Source organism: Coloeus monedula (genome assembly GCF_965178545.1).
Source record: "Coloeus monedula genome assembly, chromosome: 4".
In the NCBI taxonomy this organism is placed as follows: domain Eukaryota; kingdom Metazoa; phylum Chordata; class Aves; order Passeriformes; family Corvidae; genus Coloeus; species Coloeus monedula.
In genome coordinates this window covers 35,026,213-35,052,371 of record NC_138784.1, presented here as the reverse complement: position 1 = coordinate 35,052,371, position 26,159 = coordinate 35,026,213, and the positions used below count along the sequence as shown (strand labels likewise).

At 38.0% G+C, this 26,159-nt stretch overlaps 1 protein-coding gene across 1 annotated transcript in view; it reads left to right on the top strand.

Moving 5' to 3' along the window:
• Nucleotides 1-13,845, top strand: part of LRRIQ1 (leucine rich repeats and IQ motif containing 1) — a gene marked incomplete at both ends in the record, with an annotated part of 103,694 nt that extends 89,849 nt beyond the window's left edge. The window contains 2 exons of the mRNA XM_082280291.1: nucleotides 1,512-1,632; nucleotides 13,706-13,845. Coding sequence (XP_082136417.1) covers nucleotides 1,512-1,632; nucleotides 13,706-13,845 — 261 coding nt within the window. The remainder of the gene's footprint in view (nucleotides 1-1,511; nucleotides 1,633-13,705) is intronic.
• Nucleotides 13,846-26,159: the final 12,314 nt, after the last annotated feature.

The window sequence follows — 26,159 nt, the reverse complement described above, 5'->3', positions numbered from 1 at the left end:
CATTAAAGATAAGAAAGGTAATCATCAGAAAATAAGGGATAAACTTTCTGTGTGGACACAAAGGGTATGCAATCACTAAGGAAGAGTGTAAAATCTCTGTATCTTTGGAGTTTTTGGTTTGAAAATGCATGGACTTTTTAATGAATTTTACATTAAACAGTGACTGAGTAAAGACAAGGAAATGAAACAGGTCCCCATTTCATCTGAGTTCTCTAAGTTAGACTGGACTACAAAGACTGTCTGCATTGGTGCAGTGCTGCTTTTGGTACAGTGAGCTAGTTTGAACAGGAAGTCTGGAAATCATCTCCTCCAGAATGGCCTAAACTTCATAGTAACAGCACTTTCCTGAGAAAAAGGGAGCTGTGGGCTTTAGCCCCCTGAGGATGGAGTTGAGACCCAGTCTGTCAATACTTGGTTGAGCAATCTTGCTACTACAATGTTAGACAAAAATTTAGTGACATTACTACTAGCAAGGTCTTTCCTTTTCTGTCGTTAGTTTGTTTTTATATTAAAAAACAAATACTCAGTTAGACACCTAGCTTCTGAAGGACACCTAGCCCAGAGAGAGGAAAGACATCATCTACTTTTCTGGACGTCACTTTTGAAGGTCCAGAGACTAGAAAGGTATATCCTTATGTTCAGTACTTCCAGCTGACTGACTCTGCGCTGTAGTAGATTGTTCATCAGCAGTGTCTGATTTTTCCCCATCATTGTTACTGGCCCTCAGTATCTTGTTAGAGGCTGCTTTTGGTGCTGAATGGATTTTCCTTATCTTCTTCAGTAAATGTGAAGTTGTTTCTGCAAAAATAACAAATCTGAAATTTACAGTGGGTGGTATCTTCCAGGTCTGTTTTTAAACTTTGCCCTATATTTTCCCAAAACAGCATTGCTAAAAGGAAATATGATTTTCATTTTTATTTTGTCATATGTGTGTGCAGCTAACGTCTCATGCCAAAGCATACCACCACTGCATGTTAGAAGTATATAATTAATATAATACCATTGCCTAAAGTATAATTAAAATGCTGTCTGATGGTTATGGTTAATTAGCAAAAACTTAAAAGATTAAATTACTCACTGGGCCCATGACTGATTGAAGTGATACGTGTCCTGGATAAAGCATAAATATTGCAGGAAATAATCCAATATGACATCTCTGACATTCAACTATAACTTAAATTATAGACTGGTCAGTAAATGATCTTAAGCTGTTTAAGGTTTCATCAGCCCTCTGCAAGATTGATTTTCTTCAAAATTACTGTACTAAAATGTTTTCTTTTGTTGTTGCATTGACTCAGATCACAAACCACAATTTTAAGATCGGCTCTTATTTACAAAAATGCTTTGACATAGTGCATTTGTACAGCCTAGGCAACAAAAAAGGATTGTGGTATCATTTTGAAGAAGGTTGTTTGACAGACCTGTTTGTTTATTTGGAGTAATGTGAGCTACATTCAGAAAATGTTATATTTTGTTTCATGATTGTGTACATTCTCTCCCACTGCTTCCAGGCAAGCCGTGTAAGTAGAGAAGACATGGATTTAGACCTTGTTTCCATGGCCAGTGGAAGTGCTTTGACTGAGAACAGAGAAAAAAATAAGCCGCCACACAGACACTCAGCAAGATCCTCAAGTAAGTTATAGATCTTTTCAATATCAAAGATCACTTTAAAATGTTAGGTAGAACTGAGCATGCTTGGAATCCTTAATAACACATGCTGCTTATCTTTCTGTTTATTTGTATCATACATTTACTACAGTTTTCTTTAAAAACTTTAATATCAATAGACTTTCCTCCAGTGATTTTAGTGGGAAGTTCCCTGTGATGTATTGTAGGTCTTCTCATGTCTGAGTCCCGAGAAGATTTTCTTTTCCCTAAAGTATGAAAAAGGTTTGGTTTTTAATATTCCTCTATTTTTTTTCTAATAGAGCTTTGAAAAATGCATGTTTTGTTACCTGAACACCAGAACACATATCACAAATCAAGGCACAGATTTCTGTCATGTTGATTACCCATTATGCTGTAGTATATGATCCCACTGAACTCACTATATATAGCTCAGTAGTAGAGGATCCTTTTAAGGGCTTATATTTTTACCACTCTAATACCATAGAAGGTAACAAAAGAATCTATATTTAGAAAAAATGAAAAAATAATTCTTGAATGTCATAAAAGTATAGAATTTTAAGTTTCCTGTCTTATATTGTCTGATGTAACTGAAGAAATGTTAATATATTTCTGCTAATATGACGTACTATATTTTTCTACTTCTGTACAATGCCTTTCAAATAAATAAAACTATAAACCCACAAAAAACAGATTACAGATAATATAAACTGTAGTATATAACTTTGGCAAAATTATCAAAATTCCTAAGTAATGAAGTTTCTTGAAATGTTTTCAAAATAGAAATTAGGTATTTCATGTAATTTATATATATAAATTGCTGGATTTACTTTTTGATTATGTTTCCATATATGCTGAATTTTTATTTTCAGTGAAAAATAAATTAAAATTCAAGAAAAACATGTAAAAATACTTGAAATCTCTATTTTTCTGACATACTTTGTAGAGGCTGTAGAATAAAGATTTATTTACATTAGTTCACCACAAGCAAAAGATAATAGTGACTCAATATGTTTGTGCTTATTCATTTGATTTACACTCTTAAAATTAGATTAGATAAAATTTATTATCATAGTCTAAGTTAATTGCATCAATGGAGAAAGAATATAATTCTGTCTTTGTGCCTGCCATCTTAGAAAAGAATGAATTGTGCCCTTAGTTTTCTTGTTCCTCTCCACTGGTTAGTGATGAAGCCACACAATTTATATTAGATGAGAGTTCTAACTGCTAAGATCCTGAATTTAGGCAAGATGGCTCTAAACTGATATCAATGGCAAAATTATCGTTATTCATATATCCAGAATTGAATGTGTGCATATCTTGAATAATTGAGTTAAATAGTATACACTGCATTCATATTAGTGTGTAACCACTGTTTAGACTGTAACCTATACTGTAACTCCATCCAAAAATAAATTAAAGTGAACTGTTTCAACATGTAGAACTTGCCTGTGTGGATCTTGGGAACAAGATCTTTCTTTGGAAGATAAAAGTGTCATTGCATTATACTTTCAGTCAGGAGAAATTAGGAGAGGAGCAGGAAAGAACAATCAACTGGCAGAGTCATAAATATGGAGGGGCAGGGGTGGAGAGAGAGAGAGTTTACAATGTCTGGTAATATACGTATACTTTCATAAAATACACATCTAATACACCATACCTATGTATTCATTCCCCTTTCAGTAGTCCAGGAACTAAGGAAAAAAAAGTCCAGGTCTTACATCTTTTTACGTGTTTCTGCATATGTGTCTATATAAATTTTATCATCATTGATTTAAGAAATTAAACGGTGGTGATACATTCAATTGTATCACTTACCAGACATTACTGTCAGCTTTGTACATTTCATATGCAGTATAGAAACATATTTATTACATTAGTTCTGTTTGCCAAAGACTGTTGCTTTTCAATGATCAAAATTAAATTATTAGCCCCATGGTACCCTTAATCTGAAAACATTATAAATTTGCCTTTACTGAGAATGTATTTGTTATAAAATGCTTTCCTGTTGTATAGTCTCTCTTGGTTTTGCCTTCTGAAATATTAAATGAAGATGCCTAGGAACTGTTTCAGTGATTTAGTAGTTGTATTACAGATTATCATAAAGATGCTGTGGCTTTAGAGGTGCTGTCATTTTAATAAATTATTAAATCAAGCTCTTGTACCATTTTTTCAGGAGATCTTAACCTCAATGGTTTGACAATCTTTAATTAATAAAATGTTACTAAGTTCACTTTCCAACATCCATAGTTTTGGTTGCTGCTCAGAATTCAATTATTGTTAGGAATCAAGAGCTGTTATTTGAGAGTGTCATACATGTTCCTTATATATAACTTGTAATTTAGAAATTGTATCAATAAATTATTGAGATCTTACAGGCTGAAAAGTAAAGTCTAGAAATGCAAGATAATGGATTCTTAAGTATAATTACTAAAAAAAAATCCCTCTCAAATTTATGTGATACTGAAATAAAATACCTTTTATATATAGTACAGGGAAATGTATGAATGATCATGTCTTTGTTAAAACAAAACTTCCAACACTTTGAAGTTATTATCCTTTAATTCACAGGGGATTTTAGAAAGACTAAATCAAGATTTTAAGAAATATTTTTGGGAACTTCCCAACTTTTATGTTCTTTCTATAGATCTTTTTTTCCAAAGGCAGGTTCTTTGAATTCTAAATAAAACAATGTCAAGGTTTTTATAAGCCAAATTTACTATTTTTTCTGAAAAATTTGGATGGGATGCATTAATCCTAAACTAACTTAATTCTGTTCCTTGACAAAGCAAAATCAATTAAGTAATAAAAGAAATACTTTTAGCATAGTATATCTTAGTTTAAGGAAAGCATTTGTTTACTTTAAAGTATTTGATTTGCTTCCCTGTTACATGTTCAAAAGGAAATATAATTGTTCATTAAATTGACTCAATATTAAAAGAATAAAGCTTAAATAAATGTATAACCTAAAGAAAGAGTAGCCGTTGTTCAGTTGGACTAAATAGTTATTTAGGACTTTGTTTCTGTTAATGGCCAGTATGTTATGATCTAAGAACATATTTGTATTATGTTCTACAAAGAATATTATATTCCTTGTAGAAATCATAGTTATTGCTTTATGCTCCCTAGTAACTATTTTTTCTTTTCTATTTCTTGAGGTAATTTTTTGTATGGGGCTGGTTGTGGGGGGAGAGGGGGGGTGTCCATTCTTATCTGACCATTGTTTATGATTTTTATAACTCCATAAACATTGGTGTGAATTTCTGGTTGTATTTTTTGTTTCATCACTTTCCTGAGAATTGGTACTATAGTCAACATTAAGTTGCAAGATGGGCACAGAAATATTTTGCAAGAATTAGAAGCTAAGCATTTTTCATACCTAGCTAGACAGTATAGTGTTTTTATATCCTCATATCCAATTTGTGAGTAGGCTGTGACAATCAACTACCTTCTCTCCTCCTAATATGTTTCTGGCCAACCAATATTGGTCCTTTAGATGAGTCTCCTACATATTTACATTGTCTAACTGTCATCACAATTTTGTGGTTTTCTTTTCTCTGCAAATTGAAGCTTTATTTTCATTATATTTGCCTTGGGAACTGCAATCTTCTGACCAGAATTTGAAAGTGAAATACAATGGGATCTGTGCCTTTGTTATTTAAAATACTGCCCAGAATTCTTAATTCTTCTCCTCCCTGAATTCTAGCTTTTCAGGAAGCCTCTGAGAGCAGTAAAATAGTGCTTCCCAGGAAAAACAAAAATTAGGACCTGAACCTTAGTTCAAAAATGGACCCATGTATATCTCCACTGAAAAACATTTATGGGTTCTATTTCTCAAATAAATTCAAACTTTACTACCGTGTTAGTCAGTGAAATTAAATTAATGCAGTTTAATTATGACTTTCTTACAGTGAAAAGTCTTCCAACTCAGAACAAAAAACAAAGTAACTTTTATTTCACTTTCTTTTTGAATCTTATTCAATTCTTTTTGCTCTTGACAGAGCCCCCAGCTTGATTATTTTTGCATCCCTTCTTTCATGATGAGAGTTGTTAGAAACTCTTCAACTTTTTTATGAGCAGTGTATGGTACAGCTTCACTTTAAAAAATTCCTGCTTTATTGCTCCTTTCTTCTCAGTGTCACTATTGTCTATATATTCTAGTTCAAGGACTGCTGTCTTTCATTTAGGATTTGTAAACTCTGTGTAGTAAGCATCTCATTTTTAAGCTCTCTATGAATTTACTTATATTTTACCAAGGGGTTTCTTGTGCATATTTCTTTCCTTCTTTCTTTTTTTCTTTTTTTTTTCTTTTTTGTGGAGATACATACATATTTTTCTATGTATTGTTTAACTATCAAACAACATATACCTAATCTTTTTGAATAGACTACAGAATGACATTTTACCAGATGCTGCTTAATTCACTTTGAGATTGCATATTAAAAAATTACCTAAATGCAGATTTTAAAAGGCATGTAGAACTTGCTTTCATTGAATTTAACAGGCTAGGGAGAAAAAATGATACATGATCTCATGTAATTTCATCATCCATGTTTTCAATTATGAAAATAATTCCAGAACAGATACACAAAGGCATTTTCTAAATTTTAAGTGCTTAATTTTACAGCTGGATAGTCTATAGTCTTCTACTCAGGTTTGGAAGTTCTTCAGTGTGGTTTTTTGGAGAAACCAGATTTAAAAAAAAAAAAAAAAAGAAGAAGAGAGAGAGAAAAACCGATTTCAAGACATTGGCTTGTAGCTCACTTAGATATCCGCTTAGACACATGGAAACATTAAACCATCAACAAGGATTTCTGTCTTATGATTTGAGTCAATAATAACAATTTTATGTTTCCGTTGCTGTGGGATGTTTGTTAAGTAGGTTCAAAAATATTTCTCAAGTCAGTGCACTGAAAGGTCCAGTAATTTATGTTGAGCTATTTCAGATTGTTGCACTGGATGGTAAAGATATGTCTATGAGATCTTCTTTCCCAAGGCATTCTTTCTTTTGTTGTTTTTTTCCTTCTGATTTGTCTCTTTTTCGTTGCTGTTTTTTCCACACCTGTGTTCCGTAATCCTTTCTTTTACTATTAACAATTCTTGTTTCTGTCCTCTAACTTATTGCAGCATAAGCTTCCTCTCCCATCCACTCTTCCTTCCCACATAAGCCATCAAGTCTTCTGTTTGTTTCTACAGATCCTGGTCTGATTACCTTTTTCTTCTCTCTCTGTTTCTTTCTGAATCCAGATTATTCCTGACAATATTCCTCAGACTTATCATCTTCTAGTTTAGACTTCCTCCAAATTTGGCCTGTTTTAGTGTAGTGTTTAGGCAGATCTTGAGTCCAGTCTCATAATGTACTTACTCTTTGTGTTCTTTCTTATCATTACCTGTGTTTCACTTCTTTTAATTATGTACATTCTGAGAGTTAGGAGCCATATAGTGCCCATAATCCATCTTCTTTATTCTTACTCAGTTCCCCTTTGCCAATTACAATTTTCTTCTTCCTCATGTTTTTCTCTCTGCTCTGTGTCACTCTCTTTGTCAAGTCATTCTAGTCTCTTGTTCCAGCTGTGCCAGGACAATGTTTATGAAGTTAGCTTTAGTTTCTCTTGATTCCAAGTCAGTCTCATTCCTCTCTTGGATTTTAGTTCCAGCCCTTTGCCTCTTCTCTCAGTCTTCTTCCTGTAGGAGTTTTGATTCTTACCCTCTTTGCGGTTTCTGTAGCTATTGTTCATTCACAGACATGAAATGAGCAGGCTTTTAAGTTCCCTGAGTTAGCATGATCTTCCACATTATCTTTAGGAGTTGTCTTGCTTAGCTCCATGTAATATCATGGTTAATCATGTTTCCATGACTGGCATTTTAGTGAATACAGCCCAAAAGATCAAGAACTCCTTCTTTGATCATGGAAAAACTTCAATTTGTATATACTTGATCCAAATTTGGACATATCCTAAAAGGAAGGCTTTGTTATTTGGTAGATTTTAGGTCTCCTCTGCAAAGGACAACATAAATATTTTACATATTTTCTTAAAAGTGACCAAACTTTTTTGGAAAATTTCAGGCAGACACAATTTCATCCTAAATGGTCAGAATTGGGGAAATAGATAAGGAGCTGAAACACAAAATAAATATTGAGCTGTAATAACCAGTAGGGCTGAAAGTCTTGTTTGTAGTTAGAAAAGAGTTGTGTTTTACAGGAATGTATTTGGAACACTATGTTTATTATGTTTATTTTAACTGTGTGGAATGGCAATTAATAAATGTTTATAATATATTCTTGTAAATTGTTCTCTCTCAACTCCATGTGACTCAGTCACATTTTAGAGTTCAGATTATTCAAGTATGTAATTGTCAGCATGATCTAGTTAGAAGAGCATCAATGTTTGGTAAACAAAGGAATTTAAGTTCATCATTTCTATAAAATTTTAGACCTAGTCTCTACTCCTAGCGACATGAAGTCAAGCAGATTTACAAACAAGATTCATCATTTACTTACAAAGAAAAAATATTAATCATGAGTATATTCTTTCTTCAAATCTCCATAGAAAAAGGAGATATATCTTTACATATCATGTGGGATTTCATATAAATTGCTCCCCAGAATTTTCAATGTTATTTAAATATAATTTTGAAATTTAAAAATATAATGTAAAATTGCAATACAATATTTTTTATGCAAACAATGCAACTAAAAAAAAGAATACAGCTTCATTATAGCCATAAGTAACATTAGTAAAAGGTTAATTTTTTCTGATATTGTAGCATTTACCTTTTTCACAGACCTGCTGAACCTACCTTCTTTCCAGAGCTTAAATTGATGTAAATGCTTTGCTGCTAAGGATTCGTTCTGGTCACTTTCATTAAAATGTTGAGGTTTTTTTCTCCATGCCTTCTTATGCTGTACTTGTTTTTAAGTAATACAATATGGTAAGGACTTTGAAATAAATTATATCTCCAGACACACAATGTTAGGTGGATCGATAAATGTCCTATGACGTCTACTATGCATCATAAAATTTCTATCATAACCTTTTTAACAAAGCTTTTCTTCTTGGACACCAAGAATTTCATTCAAAGCATTTTGCATATTGCATTACTTATCAAAACAGAGGATATGTAAAGCTTGACATTTGTTAAAAGACCCAGACTTTAACAGAAAAAAGACCAGAACAAATCAATAGCAGAAAACAGATTAAACAACCAAAAAGTGACTGCTGAGAAATAGAAGCATGTGACATTACCCCAAGACAAGCTTTCAGCACATACTCAAATGAAATAGTTTTTTGGTATGTATAGGCATCTGAAAGTCTCTCAGACCATACTGGAGCTTCATATAGTAAATTGTTGCAAGTAAATAACTGTTAGAGCCTGTCTTCCAATTGCTTTTCTTGGCTAAGATTTGTTCCCACATCAGTGGGTATTAGAATAACCATGTACCATGTTAAATTATACTTAATATACTTGCCAGGTTCTATTTAATTCTAGTACAAGTAATGGTAAGAAGAATAATAATAGTTGTTGTCAAAAATATCAGTACTGTATATAGTAAACCAAATGGAATTGTTCTAATTCATGTTTAATAAACATATTAGTTTATATTTATCTAATTTCTGTTTAGTAAAGACACTAAAGACAGTATCTTGAAACAGTGTGAATCTTTCTGTTGTTGCCTTTGGGCAAGGCCCACTACAAATACACTTAAGGAACATAACATGAAATAAAAGTATTGTGATTATGCTTACAATTATTCATAAATCACAAACGCACGTGCATACCTATGTGTGTATGTATGCATATTAATGCAATATATGCCTTTCAGCACATACTCAAATGAAATAGTTTTTTGTTTTAGTTCTTTATCTTTATAGCAAAATATGACTGTAAATTTCACCTTTATTTTACCAGTCAAGAAATTATGATAGTAGTAATTTGATTCACTCATATGCTAGCATGTTAACCATTCATTTGCAGGACACATTGCAGTTTAGAGGAAAATGGATATATTGCAAATCCAAGCTTGCTGTAAAAACTGTTCACATCATTAGTAATGCTGTAAGAGAAATATGTAAAAAACTCAAAATAACAAATAAAAGTGAAACAAATTTATTAAGGATTCACCTACCTATTCATTTTGGTGTGTTTTGGGGGATTTGGAAAGTTGCATTTGTTATCTGGTTTGCTGCTTTTTTTTTTTTTTTTTTTTTTGAAAAACAAGATTGTGTTTTTAACACTTCTAGGTTCAATCTGTTAATTCAGAGTGCCATTGTCTTCCCTTACCAGACTCTCTTGTCTTCTCTCATCCTCTTGATCTTGATCAAATTCTTACCATTTCCTAATGGAGGTGTCTTTATTAAATATTTCTGAAAGAAAAAAAATGCCTGTTTGAAAATCAGAATCAGGAAATCTGTTATAAATACAGGTATTGACAATCAAGTCACTGATTTTTTTGTAGTTTACATGCAATTTTTTTTTACTTCTTGGAAGATTCTACCTAGTTGCTCACTTTACACTTAAGTGCAAAGCTGCTCTTGAGCACTTGTGAAATGCTCATACCTAGATTTTCACTGGTATACCAAAAGATATGAAGTAAAAGTAAGCCTAGTAATTTGTGGGCATATGTATGATCAATCAGGTAGGTCCTGTATTTGCAATGCATTCCATTCTTTATTGGAGTATCATTATTGGAATAGATATTAGGAAAATTTTTTTCACTGAAGAGGTGGTCAAGCATTAGAACAGAGTGACCAGAGAAGTGGTGGAATCACCATCCCTGAAAGTGTTCAAAAAACTTGTGGATGTGGTACTTAGAGACATGGTTTAGTGGTGGACTTGGCAGTGCTGCCAATGGTTGGACTCCATGATCTTAGAGGTCCTTTCCAACCTTTATGAATCTATGATACTATTAGTATGTTTTCATTAATCGTTCTGTTTGGTCTTGCATTAAACTCTAGGAGAAAGAACTGCAGCAAAACCCTTTTTCATATTTGACTAATACCTTCATTATAAATGAGGTTTCTTTGTTTTATGACACAATTTTTCAATCATAAATAATATTTAAGCCACTAGCAGTTACAATAGGCACTAGTGTAACATCTGAGAAATAGCAATGATGTGAATAGGAGTAAGCAAACGGTACTATGCTGGTATGACTTATCTGTGCTTAAGAATTCTTCTTCAGGGAGTAAGTTGTTGGTTCTCAATGCCAGCTCTGTCTTTCATCACTCCAATTAGACTGATAACTGGAACAGAAGCATTGACAATAATACCCATCTCTTAGTACTATTTAGTAGATATCAAAAGTGCCCATTTCAGAGATGGAAAGAGGGGACATACAAAAGGAATTATTTACGGTGATTTACAACAAACCCCTCTGTAGATATTTCATTCCAAATTAGTTGATCATTCTCTGCAATGGCTTTATTTTCTTTGGCTGAAAGTGCTGAGAACTGTGTAAAGGATGGAAAGAAAGAATACAGAGTTAGTCTGTGCTTCAATTCAGTTTGTCTAGGTCACAATTGTATAATGCAGTTTGAAGCAGACACTATAAAGTGTAACGAGACCAGATAAAGAAAAAGAGAGCCATGACTGTTGGACTTTGGGAGAGCCTCTGATTTGTTAAAGAGAGCAGAGAATCTACACCTCTAGAGTATCAGGGATTTTGTGAAAATACCTTCAGGCTGATGAAGTTATCCTGCCCTACTGCTGAGGGTCTGCAAATCCTGAGCAATGATTCTCACAGACATCTAAAATGTTGTTTTGCCAGACAGTCTATATGCACTTCAGATTAATATTTTATTACATTTCTTGACTGTTCTACCCTCTGAACAATGTGTAAATCAGTTTAAAAATAAAAAAACAAATTTATGAACTTTTGTCTCTGTTTAGACAAGCAGAATTCATGGTATGATAGATGCAGCTGTTATTCTGCCAAAATAAAAGGATATATTAGCAATTTATGGACACTTTTCACAAGTTTCTTGCAGCAAATTATAGCAGGTCTTTGGGGATTTTTTAATGGAATAAATAATATGCATTTCATACTCATGTAAGGACAATATATCCCTTCCAATGCATTGTATATAGTTACAAGTGGAGAGCCAAAAACCCTGCATGTACAGATTTCTGAAATCCATCATGAAAATACTATTTAGCAGTGCACACAGATTTGTAAACAAGTGAGGCTGTTAGTCCAGAAATAATCCAGATCAGGCAGTTAGGATGAGGTTGATTGACTGTCTTGCTGTATTGATTTTATCACTACTAGACTAGTTTTCAAATTCATTTTTGATAGGCTCTTTCTAGCATTTGTTTATATTCTGTTTTAAAAATAATGTAATTAAATGCATTTTTTGTCAAAATATACAAAAAAAATAGCTGGTATGTCTTGTTTACCTATATTATTGATACCATGTTGAAGATGAGTGCATGGGAAAAGAATAAGTTAGCCTGATTTTGTTTTCCACTTCAAATGTGCAATAGCTATTTCCTTTTTGTTTTTATTTTAACAAAGAACATACTCCAGTCTTAATTTTTTTGTTGTTTAACAATGTTTTCAGTTTCAGAAAATATTGCTTTAAATTAAAGGCATGCAATTTAAAAAATATTATTACCATGTTAGATTTATTTTGAAGTTTCACTAATTAACCACTTAATTTACTTATTTGAGGGTTTTAGCCTTCAGTGAATATGTTATGGTTCCCAGTCAAAATAATTAATGGAAAGTTTACTGCTTGATTAAATATTTTCTTTGCTCTTTGACAAAAGTCTTTCTGTACTAGAGAGATCTGCTACCACTTGAGGTGTTAAATAAAATAATCCAAAGGCAAGGAAACCAGGAATGGTGTAAAGACAAAATATCAGGATTTTAAATCTTTAGGAGGTACATCTAGAGTAAATCATATATTTTTAAGAAAAAAACAATTGGCTACATCTGTAGAGCCATAAGAAGATGAATGGAGATAATGTTAAAAATACCTGAAAGCTCTTGACTGCCAAAAGAGAGAACTATTTAGTAAGATACATTTGCAATAATTTAAGAATTCATAAGAAAGGGAAATGTGGGTGGGGAAAACCCCCTGACATTTAGATCTAGCAGGTTACATAAAAGCATCCACGAGAAAACAAAGAAAGTCTTACTCTTTGGTACATAGAATGATATTCAGTCATATGATTTAAACTTTGTTCTACTTTTTTGGCACTATGTATTGCAAGAAATTTAATTTTTCTGTTGAGAAGTACTAAACATTTAAAATATCAAAAATACTGAAACTATGTAGGTAATAATATTTTCCTTTGTTAAGTGGTAAAAAGTTGTTCATATAATAGGTATTTGATAAGCTGGCATGTTAATTTTTTATATATATATACACAAACACAAACTGCTGTAATGTGAGCATCATATCATTCTCTTGCAAAGTTTGGATTGTCTTCCACAGATGTTTTCTTTCTTAGAGATGCCAAAGAAAGATATTTCCAGGTGTAAAGTGTTCATTTTTGTTAAATGAATATCATACCTTTGGTCATGCCTACTGGTTATTTTATTTAAATAATCATCTTAAGAGTTTTGTAGAAACTATTGTCTAAATTGTTTGAGCATCTGTATGCATGACAATGAAAGTGATTTTTTCACATGTTCCTAAATTTTTCTGTGGCACTATCCAGCATCTAAGTTAAAGTATTCCTGAGCTTTGAACAAAAGAACACTCTCTTTTATTTGATCTAATATAGTAAAACAATTAATCCACTTGAAGGGTGCATTTCTGTGTCAAAAGCATTGAGTATTTCCATAGGTGTTTAGCTTCAAAATGGACAGATAGTGGCACTTTTAAAAATATGACAATTTTGTTGGGTAATTTTTCTATCTTTTTGGATAAGGAGGTTTTTTATTTTTGAAAATACTACCTTGTGAAAATACTTGTATTACTTTTAAAAGGTGAGCAATACATAACTATAAAAATTGTGTGCTGTCAAATTGGACATAAAAATATTAGTGTCTTGAAAATAATATGGTACAGTGAAATTTAGGGAGTTTTGGTTGGTTGGTTTTTAATTTCACGTCTGTTTTGTTGTTTAGAAAAGAATATTTCTACTACAGAAAAATCATATTTGCGTCCATCTCATAAAGAACGGATATCATTTCGAGACCATCCAGTGCAGCTAAGTGGAGGATGGGGAGCAGGCAAAAAAAGGCAAAAGCTTAAAAATATTAGCTGAATATTGGAGATAACTTAACTAGTTGATTTAATCCAATATGGAGAGCATATGGAGAGCTGTTTCTTTTCAAGCCTCTGAATATCAATTGTTGGATTTTCATTTATTACCAATAAACCAGTTTCAGTTAACTACTTTTGACTTACTTTATTATACATGGTTACAGTGGTTTGGGTTTGATGGGATTTTTTGGTCAAAGTATTTTATACCTGTCAGTAAGTTATCATAGTTTGTGTTTTCAATTGCTTATATGTTCATGTGGTATAGAATGCAGAACTGATTAACTCTGCAAGGTTTGTTGCACAGTGACTAAGTTTAGGCTTGCTTGTAAGAACTGGATGGGAACTCCAAATGTAATAAGAGTTCATGTTCATGTGATGTATGTCACATATTGAAACACTGAATTCTCATTTTCTTACAAAATAAAATACATGCTTGCAAACTGTGTTGTGAGCTATAACAGCCAGCAATGCCATTCTTAGAGAAGTCTGTTTAGAATATTTGACTGAATGAGTATACAAATGATAGGCATGCACTTTTCCTTTTTTAGGAGTATGAGTAGTCCTCTAGATTGTCATAATATGATAAAGCAACCTGTTATAGTTTAATACTTTCAAATACTTCTGTTTCCTAGAGAATTAAAAAAAAATAAAAGGTTGTCATTTTGTTCTGGGATGACGTAAAATTAGATCTACGTGTCACTGTTAACCCAACATAATTTTTTCGCAGAGAGAGGCTCCTTCAGGCCCATGTGTAAATGTTCTGTGGTGCAAGGAAATCTAGAGAAAGAGATGTTCATGGGTATCTAACTCATTACTTCTAGTCAATGCTTTGTCCATCAGCATTCAGGGCAGAATATGTTCCTTGATTTCAAAGACTAACATTATTTTAATGTTTTCCACTTTGAGGGTATAGGTTGCTAATTGGATCTAAAAAAGGCTGTCTTTGGTATTTCCTTGTCTGTTTTCGTAAGCCTCAACCCCCTGTAGATGGAGAAAGAGGTGGAGAGGGTAATGGGGCTTGAAACTTCAGTCAGTAAAGAACATAAATTATTGCATTGTGGCTGTTTTAAGAATGTACTTAAGTTAACGTCATGTTATTCTGTAAAGTGCTTTTAATTCTAACATACACATCCAGCTATGGATTAAAAGCATTTATCTCCACTTTTGTGAATACTCACATTCATTTTCAAATAAAAAGATGGCTGATCTCATGGAAAACCTCCACTAAATAATTTTGCTTGTTTGAACCACTGTCCTGTTTTTATTATCACTTGCTTTTGAGAAGTGCACCCTATTTCAGAAAAGATTTCTTTGCCTTTCTGGGGAATTATGGTCAGTGAAGGTTGCTTGACCTGACTGTAGAAATGCTGTGGTTGTCAACAGGGTATAAAATGCCCAGGGTATGCAACAGGGTATAAAATAGATGTTTATCTTACCTAGTTAGTTTCCCAGTGTCTGATGTTAAATGTTCAGCTTGATTTCAGGGTCTGCAATATAGTTACTTCTAAACATCACTAACCAATACTGGAGCTTTTGTGATTTTGCTTTTAACATCAAGGTTATGAGTTTTAGAGGAAAAACTTTGTTATTTCAAAATGTCTGCCAATACACCTGGCAGTGTGTGTAGCCACTGTCACAGGTGTTAACTGGAAATCAAAATACAAAATCAAGCAATTCATAGTTTAACATATCTTGCAGATTGTCCCCTCTATTTGTCTAGAGTATCCATAATATACTGCACATCACCAGAACTGTAAATAAGGGATATTTCAGGTTTTATGCTTCTTTCTATATCTGCATCATCTATATCTGTAGCTACATCTCTATCTAAAATGTATCTGCTGTATAAAAATTGCCATACCTAATATATTTTGCTTTCAAGGTGTTTCTGAATGAGAAATACCTTCCAGCCTAAATAAAATGGGTCGGCAACATTTTTTAAGGCATTTTATTTTGCAAAGATAAATGGTAGCTTTTTAATATGCAGTTTACTGAATTACAAATTGGAGTGGCAATATTCACTGACAAGCCTTTGTGGGTTCATGATGCGCTTAGTCTGCTATTCAATTAGTTGATATTGCCATGCATAAGTTAAGTAATATACCCAACAGAAATAAAGGTATAAAGTATGCCAAAACATGTTTCTGTTTTCATTACATAACATTGCAAAGTGTAATAGGATGAGGTCTTATTATGGTATCCAACACATCTTTCTCAGAATTGCAATGTTCAGAGTACAGCGTGTCTGACCAAATACAGAAAAATGTGCAAGGTGCAACTTCTGTTCAAGCTAGCAGAAAGACCTTTATTGCACTCAGGGGTAAGGAGAAGTAACCAACGTGCCTTGGTGTTCATAGTCACATCTTCTAGTACGTAAGGTCAGAGGTAAAACGAGTGATACACGTGGTGGGTATTTATTGCATTTATTTTTCAAGCCCTACTCTGCAAGCAGTTTCATGCTTTTTTTGTGTGTGTCTTTTGGGCATTTTCTTTTAGTTCTCTCTTTTTAATTTCCTTTTTTTTTTCTTTTTTTTCGCCCCCACTTTTCTTTGTCCCCTCCACACCTACCCCCTGATGCAGTAATTCTCATTTAGGACAAGAACATATTCTTAAAAGTTTCTCTGTCAGTCTGTTCTAATGTTGGAGTGGCTGTGAGTCAGTGACAGTCCAGCAAAACTTACATCACAGAACCCTGAAATTGTGTTCCTGGATGTGCTGCTGCCTTTGCAGTGCTTCAGACTTCTTCCAGGCTCACTAGCATCACCTCCTCGACCCTTTTTTCTGTTCCCTGAAGATCCTTTAACATGAAGGATGAGGAACTTCATATGAATAAGCTCTTTTAAAAAAAATTCTTGTATGTATGAAGCTTGGGACTCAGGAATGTATTCAAAGCATTCATTTGAAATAAAGAAGAAAACAACAAGGTGCATTTATGTATTGAAACGTTGATGGGTGTTACTCCCCAAAGCAAACTGAAGAGCTTTCTAGGAGCTCTCCTGAACAGATCCCTGGACTGTCTTTTCCTGTGCAACTTACCTGAAGGTATGCACAGTAGTTCTTTAAACCCTCTGTTGTTTGAAGGCGGCATTAGGAAAAACACCTGCAGCAACAGGGAAAAAAAAAAAAAAAAAACAAACAAAACCCCTCCCCAAAATGCATGGTCTGAATTTCTAATGTTAGAGAGGTGCTAAATGGTACTCAGATCACACACACCTGAATGACAAAAGACTGTGAGGAAATGTTTCTCACTGAATAACGGGCAGATTTACCTGCCTACGTACCTACTTACCTACTTCAGACGCAGTAACCATGCTGACTCAAAAGATTATTGCTGAAATGCGTTTTGTGTTTCAACAGGTATGTAAATAGCCAATGTATAGCATAGACGTTGCTTTGGTGCAGAGTGACTTGGTGTTACATTTTGATTTAGTAAATCATTGTCATTAATTTTTAATAATCCTATTATTCGAGCATGCATTCATTAAAGGCATGTCCACGGTACATAGTGTTTATATTTTTCAAAAACTTGCCACAGACCGCATCCAAATCTGGCCTCAGACACATGGCTGCAAAACTGCTTCTTGGTCTTCCATTACAACTGTTAAAAGCACTATGAGGAATGTATTGGATTAATAGCTCCTTGATTTTAATTTTTTGACTGCCCCAGACTGACCATCTTTACAAGGACTGGAAGTTTAAATTAATGACACTATGAGCTATACTGTTATTTGCGGACCATCTAGACAATTGGATTGTCCTTTATGAGCACTTCCTCCATTATATTGGTGACAGATGCTGACACAACAGGTTAGTATATACCTAACTAGCTGCCAAGGTCTAGCATTTGTTCTTCCCCTGATCTTCATTCGAATGTTAAACAGATTTGTTTGGAGTTAGTAACCTTTTCTTAGTTTCTTAGTTGACTGATTGCTACTTATATAAAGCTTTTTTTTTTTTTTGTCCGCATAAAACATTAAATAAGCTAAATACCTAGGAAGATATAAAATTACTTCTGACTGATATGCAATTGATAGCTCTTTAACAATAAAGCAGGTAAGAGCATTTTATGTTGGTAACAACAAATGCTGATTTCACAAAGTGATAAAAACCATGTTTATTAATAGCTAAGGGTCTAAGAAGCTTTTTTTATTCCTAACTTATTCATTTATTAAATTACACTTATGCAAAGAAACCAGGTTTGCAATTTTTTTTTTTTTTTTTTTTTTTTTTTTTTTTTTTTTTTTGGGAGGCAGTACTTCAGTCCTGAACGCAAATAAGCACCACCTGGTAGCTGAGCCACAGCCAAAGTGTTCCACATATATCCTGAGATGGAAGACAGCTTTTTAGGAGAGAGTGCTATAACTACTTAAATTCTAATAAAGGATAAATGCCTCTGTTTCAAATTGGCTCAACTTTCTGTGCTTGTGAGCCATGGTCTGAAGAAAAGGAACGTACAAAAATAAAATGGGCTGTATATTCCTGCTACATTCCGATCATGAGATGTTAGCTGTCCTGTCCAAATGGTGTGGGTTCTGTCACCATTACCAGGTAGGGGGGGTTCGAGCAGTTATTCATTGCAAGAACACAGGTCAGCCGTAAGCTTGGCTCGTTTGTCTAATGCGTTGCTATTCATGCGAGTGAATACAGTTCTCCGGCAATTTTGCTTTAAACGACGATGTCCTTTACATGAAAAAAATGATTGCTGCGGGATTTAAAAAGCACGGCTAGGCGAGAAGAGAATAAAAACATCGGCCTGGCAGTCTCACGAAGTGGCAGTTTCTGGTGGCTTTTTCTCTTCCCCCGCAGTTTACTCTCCGTTCGCAGGTTCTGTGAGAGGTGCGCCCCGCTCCGGAGCGACTCCGAGGGGCTGTGCCCGGCAAACCGGCGCGGATCCTGGCTTCCAGAACACGAGCGACGGCTTCATTCTCCAGTGCGGGTCCAGCCCCATGGATTTCTGTGAGACATTTGACCGAAAATAAAATAAATTTTAAAAAAATATTCAAACAAAACAAAACCTAAGAGCTGTATTTTACATATCTCCTCCATGTTTGTGCCGTTTTCACTCGCATTTAATTGCAGGTAATGACTCGGGAAGTTCTTGCCTTCATGTAATGTGCAGTCCGGCCGTGTGCCGGGTTAAGCTCAGAGCCTCGGCCAGGACGATGTGGGAAGGATTTGTCCCTTCTCGGGGGAGATGCGCTGGCTGTGGTGGCAAATGGTCGAAGGGGGGGGACCTGCTTTCACCTGGCGGCACCTCCTGCCCTGCGAGCAGGAGGCGAGGCAAGGATTGAAGCTTACACAGTTCTGCTTTACCTGAAAACTTGATAACATTAAACATTTTGTGCTTTGCCACAGCACAACTGCAAACACAAATAAGAGAATTTCCTGCAGGATCATGTCGTCTCCTCACCTCCCATCGCTGCCCGATACCCTCTAGAAAGAGCCAGCTCACAAACGGACTAGAAAAAATGTATTTCGTGGTGGCATATGACAGGTATGGGTTTTGTCAGGAAAAGTGAAATATTTCGAGGCAATTTGTAATATAGTGGATTAATTTGGATTGCCCAGGGTAGAAACAAAAAGAAGACTGTCTCTAACCAAAAGCTGGGGGCTGGCTTTATTTGCCAATATCAATATTTGTGTGGAAAGCTTAAAATATGTTGTTTTTCCAAGCACTGAAGTTTTAAAAGGGGGGGCGGGGGGGCTGGGGGAGGAAGGAAAGGAGGAGAAGGGGGGCCGTGGATGAAATATTAGCAGCATATCGGTTAACCACTAAGTTCTTTTTTGTGTCCATCTAGCCGTTTCTGGTAAGAAGGGCAGAGAGTCTAAAGGCTCGGGGATAGATGCTCCTTAATGCAGGCTAGCGTTTCAAAAGATACAGGCAGCTCTCAGCAAATGACAAAATAAGGCTGAGACTGTACAGAGGCGGTGCTGAAAGACCGGAATAAAATTGCTCTGTGGTTTTCAGCATCGCTGAATTACACACTTTTAATCGCATCTAGCACACATCGCATTGGGGGAAAAAATGCAAAAAAAAAAGCAAGGGTTCTTTCAAACGAGGTAGCCTTGAAAACCGGCAGTCCTTGTCAAAGCAGCTCAATGCATCCATTTGTTAGTACCTCCAACTTGAACAGGGATCTATTTCTTAGACCCTGCCCCTTCTGTCTCACACCTTCCTTTACCTTCGTGCTTAGAAACCACAATGTCGACCCATATTTCATGCCTTAGAAGAAATCAATTCATCTGAGATGACAAGGCAGTCTCCCCCACACGCACTCTCCAGGCCTCTCGATACATTCAGAGCCTCGGGTCGCTCCGGTAATGTAGCCCTTATATTTTCGGAATTGTCCCACTAGCAATCAAACTGCCATCAGGGAAGACTGGGTAACTTGCAAAGGAAGGCTCTGCTTTTAGTTTGCTCTCTTGCAGAGGTGCGCTGAAGTTCAGTGCCCTACAGCCCAGCATTGTTTCGCGACGAGAGAGAAAAAGGGGCAATTTAGACAGAATTGTTCACTTAAAACTCTCTATCAGCTCCTTCGGGGGGACCGCCTGCTCCTTGGAAATATATTACAGGGGTAAGGGTGGGAGGAGAAGCAAATATTCACCCATAACTGACTGCAAAACCTGATAGCGAGCTTTTTCACTTCTGAATTTTTCTTATAAGGCGTCTGTTTCTGTGATATGAAGAACGGTGTTTGTCTTTTGCCTTGCGAATATAATTTGTTGGAAAGCTTGGCAGAGGGGGAGGGGGCGAGGATTTGGCTTCTGAGGAGGCGCTCCGGCTGCAAGAGCCCGGCTCGGCCAAAGCTGCCAGAAGCTTTGTCCCCCGGTAAGGGCGGAGGGACAGCCGCCTCCTCCGGGGCTGCACACAGAGCAGCTCTGTGCTTGCCTTACCTAAAATCCCGAGTAGAAAGTCAGATCCCACTCTTAGTCGAAGTGCGGCGAGGGGGGAGTGGAGAGGAATAAATACGTATATTGGATCTGAGAATCATCTTCAGGAGCAAATATCTTCTTTCTAGTGGTGCAAAACTGCACCGGGCTTTGAGTCCCACGACTCAACTTTCAAATCCTTTCTAAACTTGATAAAGGGCTACAATAGCAGTCCGATGAAGCACAGATTAAATTCGTGTAGAATTTGTTTTTATAGCACATATGTAAGTAGGGTTCATTATAATTTGAACTAGATCAAGATAAGAGATTAATGTTTTTATAGAGCATCTCTGCTGAGATTTCCTATGGGGCTAAGATGAAATCAAAATCAACACACTAAATATTATCTCATTCCATTTTGTGTTAAAAAAAAAAATTGGTTTAGGAGTCACTACCTGTTGTAAGAAGAAAATTGTCGAGGTTTGTCCAGCCCTGGCAGCAATCCTGCTTTCCTAGCGGGGCAACTTTCCCATTCACCAAATTTCTTGCCTGCCCCCTGGGTATGCCTTTGAGGCACGTGGAATCTTCATTTTATCTGTGCAGGTGTCATACAGGAAATCTCCCCAAACAGCTGAGGCACTGTCAAAGCGCCAAACTGCAGGAACCGTGAAATGGTTGCTGTCGTTACGTTCGGGCTGTTTTGTGGACTAGACCTGGAAACGTCTGAACCTCGAGCCTGGCTGGGAAAGCAGGAAAGGCTCCAGGCTCGGGCCCAGCCTAATGAGAGGTGACACCACTTTCCCTGTGCGAGGTGAGCGGAGCTCAATAGGCTCGTCCGCTGCCCACGCAGAATTAACATTAAATTACCGACTAGAAGTGTAGTCGACTTGCTCCTACACTTTCACTGATCTCTGAAACTACAGATCCCAGGTTTCTGGTAAAGTCACTCCAAACAGTGTCAATTAAACATTTCCTCTCCGAACGGAAGATCTTAAAGTTATCCACGTATACCAGAACCGATTTGTGTTTGTTTGCTCAGGTGAACAAAACCTGGCTGTTAGGAAGAAAGTTCGTTAAAGGGGCTTGGATCGGGACCTTTTGCAGCCTGGCTGCGGAAATCCGGAACACAATCTTTATTTTCAGGGATTAAAATAGTGATGCTTCACATACATAAAGAAAAAAAAAAAAAAAAAGCAAACCAAAAAAACCCAAAACAACAGTCCCCAAAACTCAGTTTATTTCAATGCTCGTTGAGAGGCAATGCACTTCTTTTTGCTGGCAATAAGAATATTTCACATGATTCTTCTCACAAGCAGGATGTCTGGAAAATTATTTCTCAGCCAAGCTAGCGTTTGGATCTGTAATTTGTAATTTGCCACGTTCCACTGGGAGGGAGATATGGAGTGAGTCGTAGAGTGTTTTTTTACACCTTTTTTCGCCTCCGAAGGTCAGGTCAGTTCCCAGGACCGAGTGGCAGAGACCGAGAGTCTGGTTTCTCAGAGGTCTCTCTGGATCCTGTGCCCATTTCATGCAGTAAAATCTTCGTGTCTGAAATTGAAATGAGCTCCTAGGTAAAGCCTCAGCAAAGAAAACAGAAGACTTGTGGAAATACTGAACCATTCGAGCACCTGTTTTTCGAGGTAGACATTTCTCTTCGTGTTTCACGCACCCGATCCCCGACCTGCGGCGGTTATTGGGGTGCTTGATCACATTCAAGACAATTTATTGCTTCCCTTCTTCCCCTATAACCATCCCTCAGACGCCCCTCACTGAAGGGCACTCCTCCCGCGGCAGCACCCAGCCCTTATCTTCATTGCTTCACCTTCCATTTACCAGACAACTGGAATGTTCGTATGTGGAAGGAATTGAATAGTACCCCCAAAATTCGTTTAGCCGAGTCTCAGGTAGCATGAATTTCCTCCCCTTCAATCCTTAAATAAATTTCGTGTTGTAACTTTTCTGAAGGGAACAGAAGTGTTGGTGTAAAACAGATTAAAAGATAAAAATCTTCTATCTGTCCTGACATCCATAGTTAAAACCCGGTATTAGAAATGGGGAGGAGGGACGGGAGGGGATGGGGATTCCTGGACATTTGAAGGGGAGATCATCGCCCGTATTGCTGCCGTTCTCACTTTATTTAAACAAATGGAAGGGTGTGAGGAGATCCCTCCAACACGCAGTAGCCCTGTTTCGGCTGGAAACTGCCATCCCGAGCAGCAGCGGCTGCGGACCCAGAAACGGAGCGTACGGGTCCGGCACCGCAGTCCCTCATTTCTCTTCCTAAATTCTTTGACTGTTCGGCAGCGAGAGGTTTGAAATTTATGCGGGATCCTCTTTCCTACGCTTGGTCTGTAACTTCTGATCTCAGGAAGGGAAGGAATGCGAGGACGGAGGGGGTAAGGCAGCCAGCCGTCCCCGCAGGAGAGCCCAGCGGTACCGCGGAGCGTCCCGCGGTGTGCGCGCCCGGCTCGTCCCAATGGACAGGCTTCCCCCAAGGAGCTCCTATGCGCTGCAGGGGCGAGCTCCTTCACACCACCTCTGGTCACGAAACGTCTCTCCATCACACATAACACCCTCTCACAGAAGGTTTAGGAGATACTCCATCTCTGGAAACACAGCGGCACATCTGCATGCAGCTCTTAATAACGGGGCTGCCTGGCGGAGGGAGTAGGTCCCTGAAGAAAGATGCTTTTCAAAGCTGTCTCACCTCAGCACAGAATTTTTTCCCTTTGCCGCCTTTTCCCCCGGGATCTGTCCAACCCCTCTCAAATGGTTTTAGCCCGCTGAAGTCAGCTTTCTGTTTTCAAGCTTTTAAGGAGAACGTGGCGCCAATTCTCCCCTAGGTTACATCTCTCCTTCCCTTTGAAGTCCTCTGGGTTGCACAGAGGTAAATGAGAGCAGAATTTGGTCCCTGGAGCTAACAGTGATGTGGAATCACTCTGATTTTTATTTATTTATTTATTTATTATTTCCTGTTGAGGAAGGACGTATTTTAAGACCCGGTCATAGTTGCTATCGCGCTCTATATTTAATACTCAGATATTGTAAACGCATATACATAAATGTCGGCGCTAATCTCGGCGGGGAGTGCTTCTCAAAGACGGGGCTGTAAGGGAGAGGAGTCCCCACTGGGGAGAAGAAGCCGCAGGAGGGTCGTGTTCTCTCAGCGGAGCAGGGGTGAAGAACACAGAGGACGCTGCAGCCCGTCCCCAGCTCGGTCCCCGGACGAGGCCGGCGCTTCCACGGCCCCGCGGGTCAGCCGCCGCCGCCGCCGCCGGGGTGGTCCGATCCTCCCGGGAGGGAAAGGGTGGAGGGGCTGCCGGGGTGCGGAGCAGCTCGGTGGGGAGCGAGCGCTGCCGCCGCCGAGGCGGCTCCTCGCCGCCAGCGGGCCACGCGCATCCCCGCGACAAGCACCCGCGCTCCCTCCGGCCTCCCTAGAAATAGCCCTGCTGCTGCTGGCAGCTCTTGGGGGGTTTACGGTCGTAGGAGATGCTCCTTGTCCTCGGCTTTCCTGGAGTTTAATAGTTGTCTTTAAAGAGGGACATTTATTGGGATAAAAGTGGATTGCAAGCTGCAAAAATGTTGCATGTGTCTTTCATTTAAAAGACATCCAGAGCTCCATTTTTTCCCTCTCTCTCTCTCTCTCCCTCTCTCTCTCTCTCTCTGTTACTCTCTGTCTCTCCCCACCCCCCCCCCCCTTTTTTTTTCCCTTCCCCAAGGCATTTAGTGCTTTTAACGCACAGTTATAAACACGCTGCCGAAGTGCCAGCACACGGAGATGCGGGGGCAGGGAGAGGATCTATTTCCCCGGGTCCAGAGCAGGCGTTGTTCCAGAAGGTGCAAGGAGGAAACGTGTCGTTTTTCATGTGAAATCCGGGGAGGGGAACTACCCATGGAGCGGCCCCTGGGGCAGGGTCCAGCCTCTCTCCCGGGGCAGGCAGCTGGCCTCTGCCTCACCTGGCCGCGCACCGCGGGCACCGCTCGTACTCTGCACCCCTTCCATTCCTGTTCTCTCGGGGGCTTACGGAAACGCTTCCACCTCTCACTCCCCACCAAAGAGACACCCCCATACCACAAAAAAAACCCGTCGCACCCCAAGCCCCCGAGCACCACCTCTGCGCTCTGTCACGACGGGGTTTCGCTCCTCCCGCAGCCCCAGCTCGGTGATGGCGGCAGGTAACGCCGGGAACAGGGACGAAGATGTGGGGGTACCAGCCCGGCCCTGACAGATGACAGGGAAGGGCAGATGGTGCATGTGGCGGATGGTGCCCACAGCTACTCGACAGTGGTAGCTGGAAAAAAACATCCCTCAGCTACCCCTTTCTCCGGGAAAAGATCAGATTAGAGACCAGCTGAAGAAGGAAGGGAAGCTGCTTGCCGGGAAACATGCTGGACCCGAACTGGCCTTCCCTTCACCTTTGACTGGGTTCACAGGAAAGGTCTCTAAGCCGCTCCGCAGCCCCGGCTGGCCAGTGTTGCACCGATACTTCAGCCACTCATTAAAGCCCCCCTTCTTCTCCCCTCCCCGCCCCAGCGGGGGAAGGGCCCGCCGAATCGGGTTCTAAAATAGCCCCAGTAGAAAAGACAAGCGCGGGCACACGATGCTGAAATATTCTTCTGAAGAGATTGCTATCTCGGGTTTGCTTTACTTCAGCGAGTACTCCTTTCACGAGGAAGCACGGAAGCTCTTTTCCGTAATTCGTGCCTTTTCGAAATAGTCCACTATCTTTCTTGCCTGTGTTTTAAATCTTATCAATGTGCGAAGGGACCAAGGAATTCAACACTTCAAAGCTCACACTTTGGGTGAAAACCACCGGCTTTTCCAATATCCATAGGAATGCATGAATATACGGCTCATTTATTTTTCTTTTTATTACCTAAGACTTTCAAAAAATACTTTCATTTAGAAACAGTATTTAAAAAAACCCGAAATATTTCAAGAGATTTAAAATAAAGGTCCGTTTTAACCACTTTGCACAGACACACCTCGCCCCCCCCCCGCCCTCAACCCCAAACACACACACAGAGGCAGACTGGTTAAGATTTGTTTCATAGCAGGCAAATTCTCTTTTAGGCCAGTTTCTGCTGTGAGAGAGTTCTAGTTTTAAGTTTCTCTGTTTCCATTCCCTCTACGCAAACAACTGCCTATAATATTTCTTTCTCTGTTTAACTCTAGGACAAAACTTCTGAGCAGTTTAATAAAGAGGGAACACCGGTTCTTAATTTTACAGCTTCAGAGAACAGGATTGCAGCTACCGACGTATCAGTCAAATCGATTAAAGAAGATCCTTTACTTGAGGGTATGTGCCCCTGAAATTACGTTGCTCTAAGCCTCTCAGGGAGCTGGGGGAAGAGGGAGGGAAGCGAGGGATTACTCTTTCCAGGATCCCTGGAGAAATAAGAATAGGTTGCAGAGGGGAAATGTCCTTTTTATTTGTTCTCCCT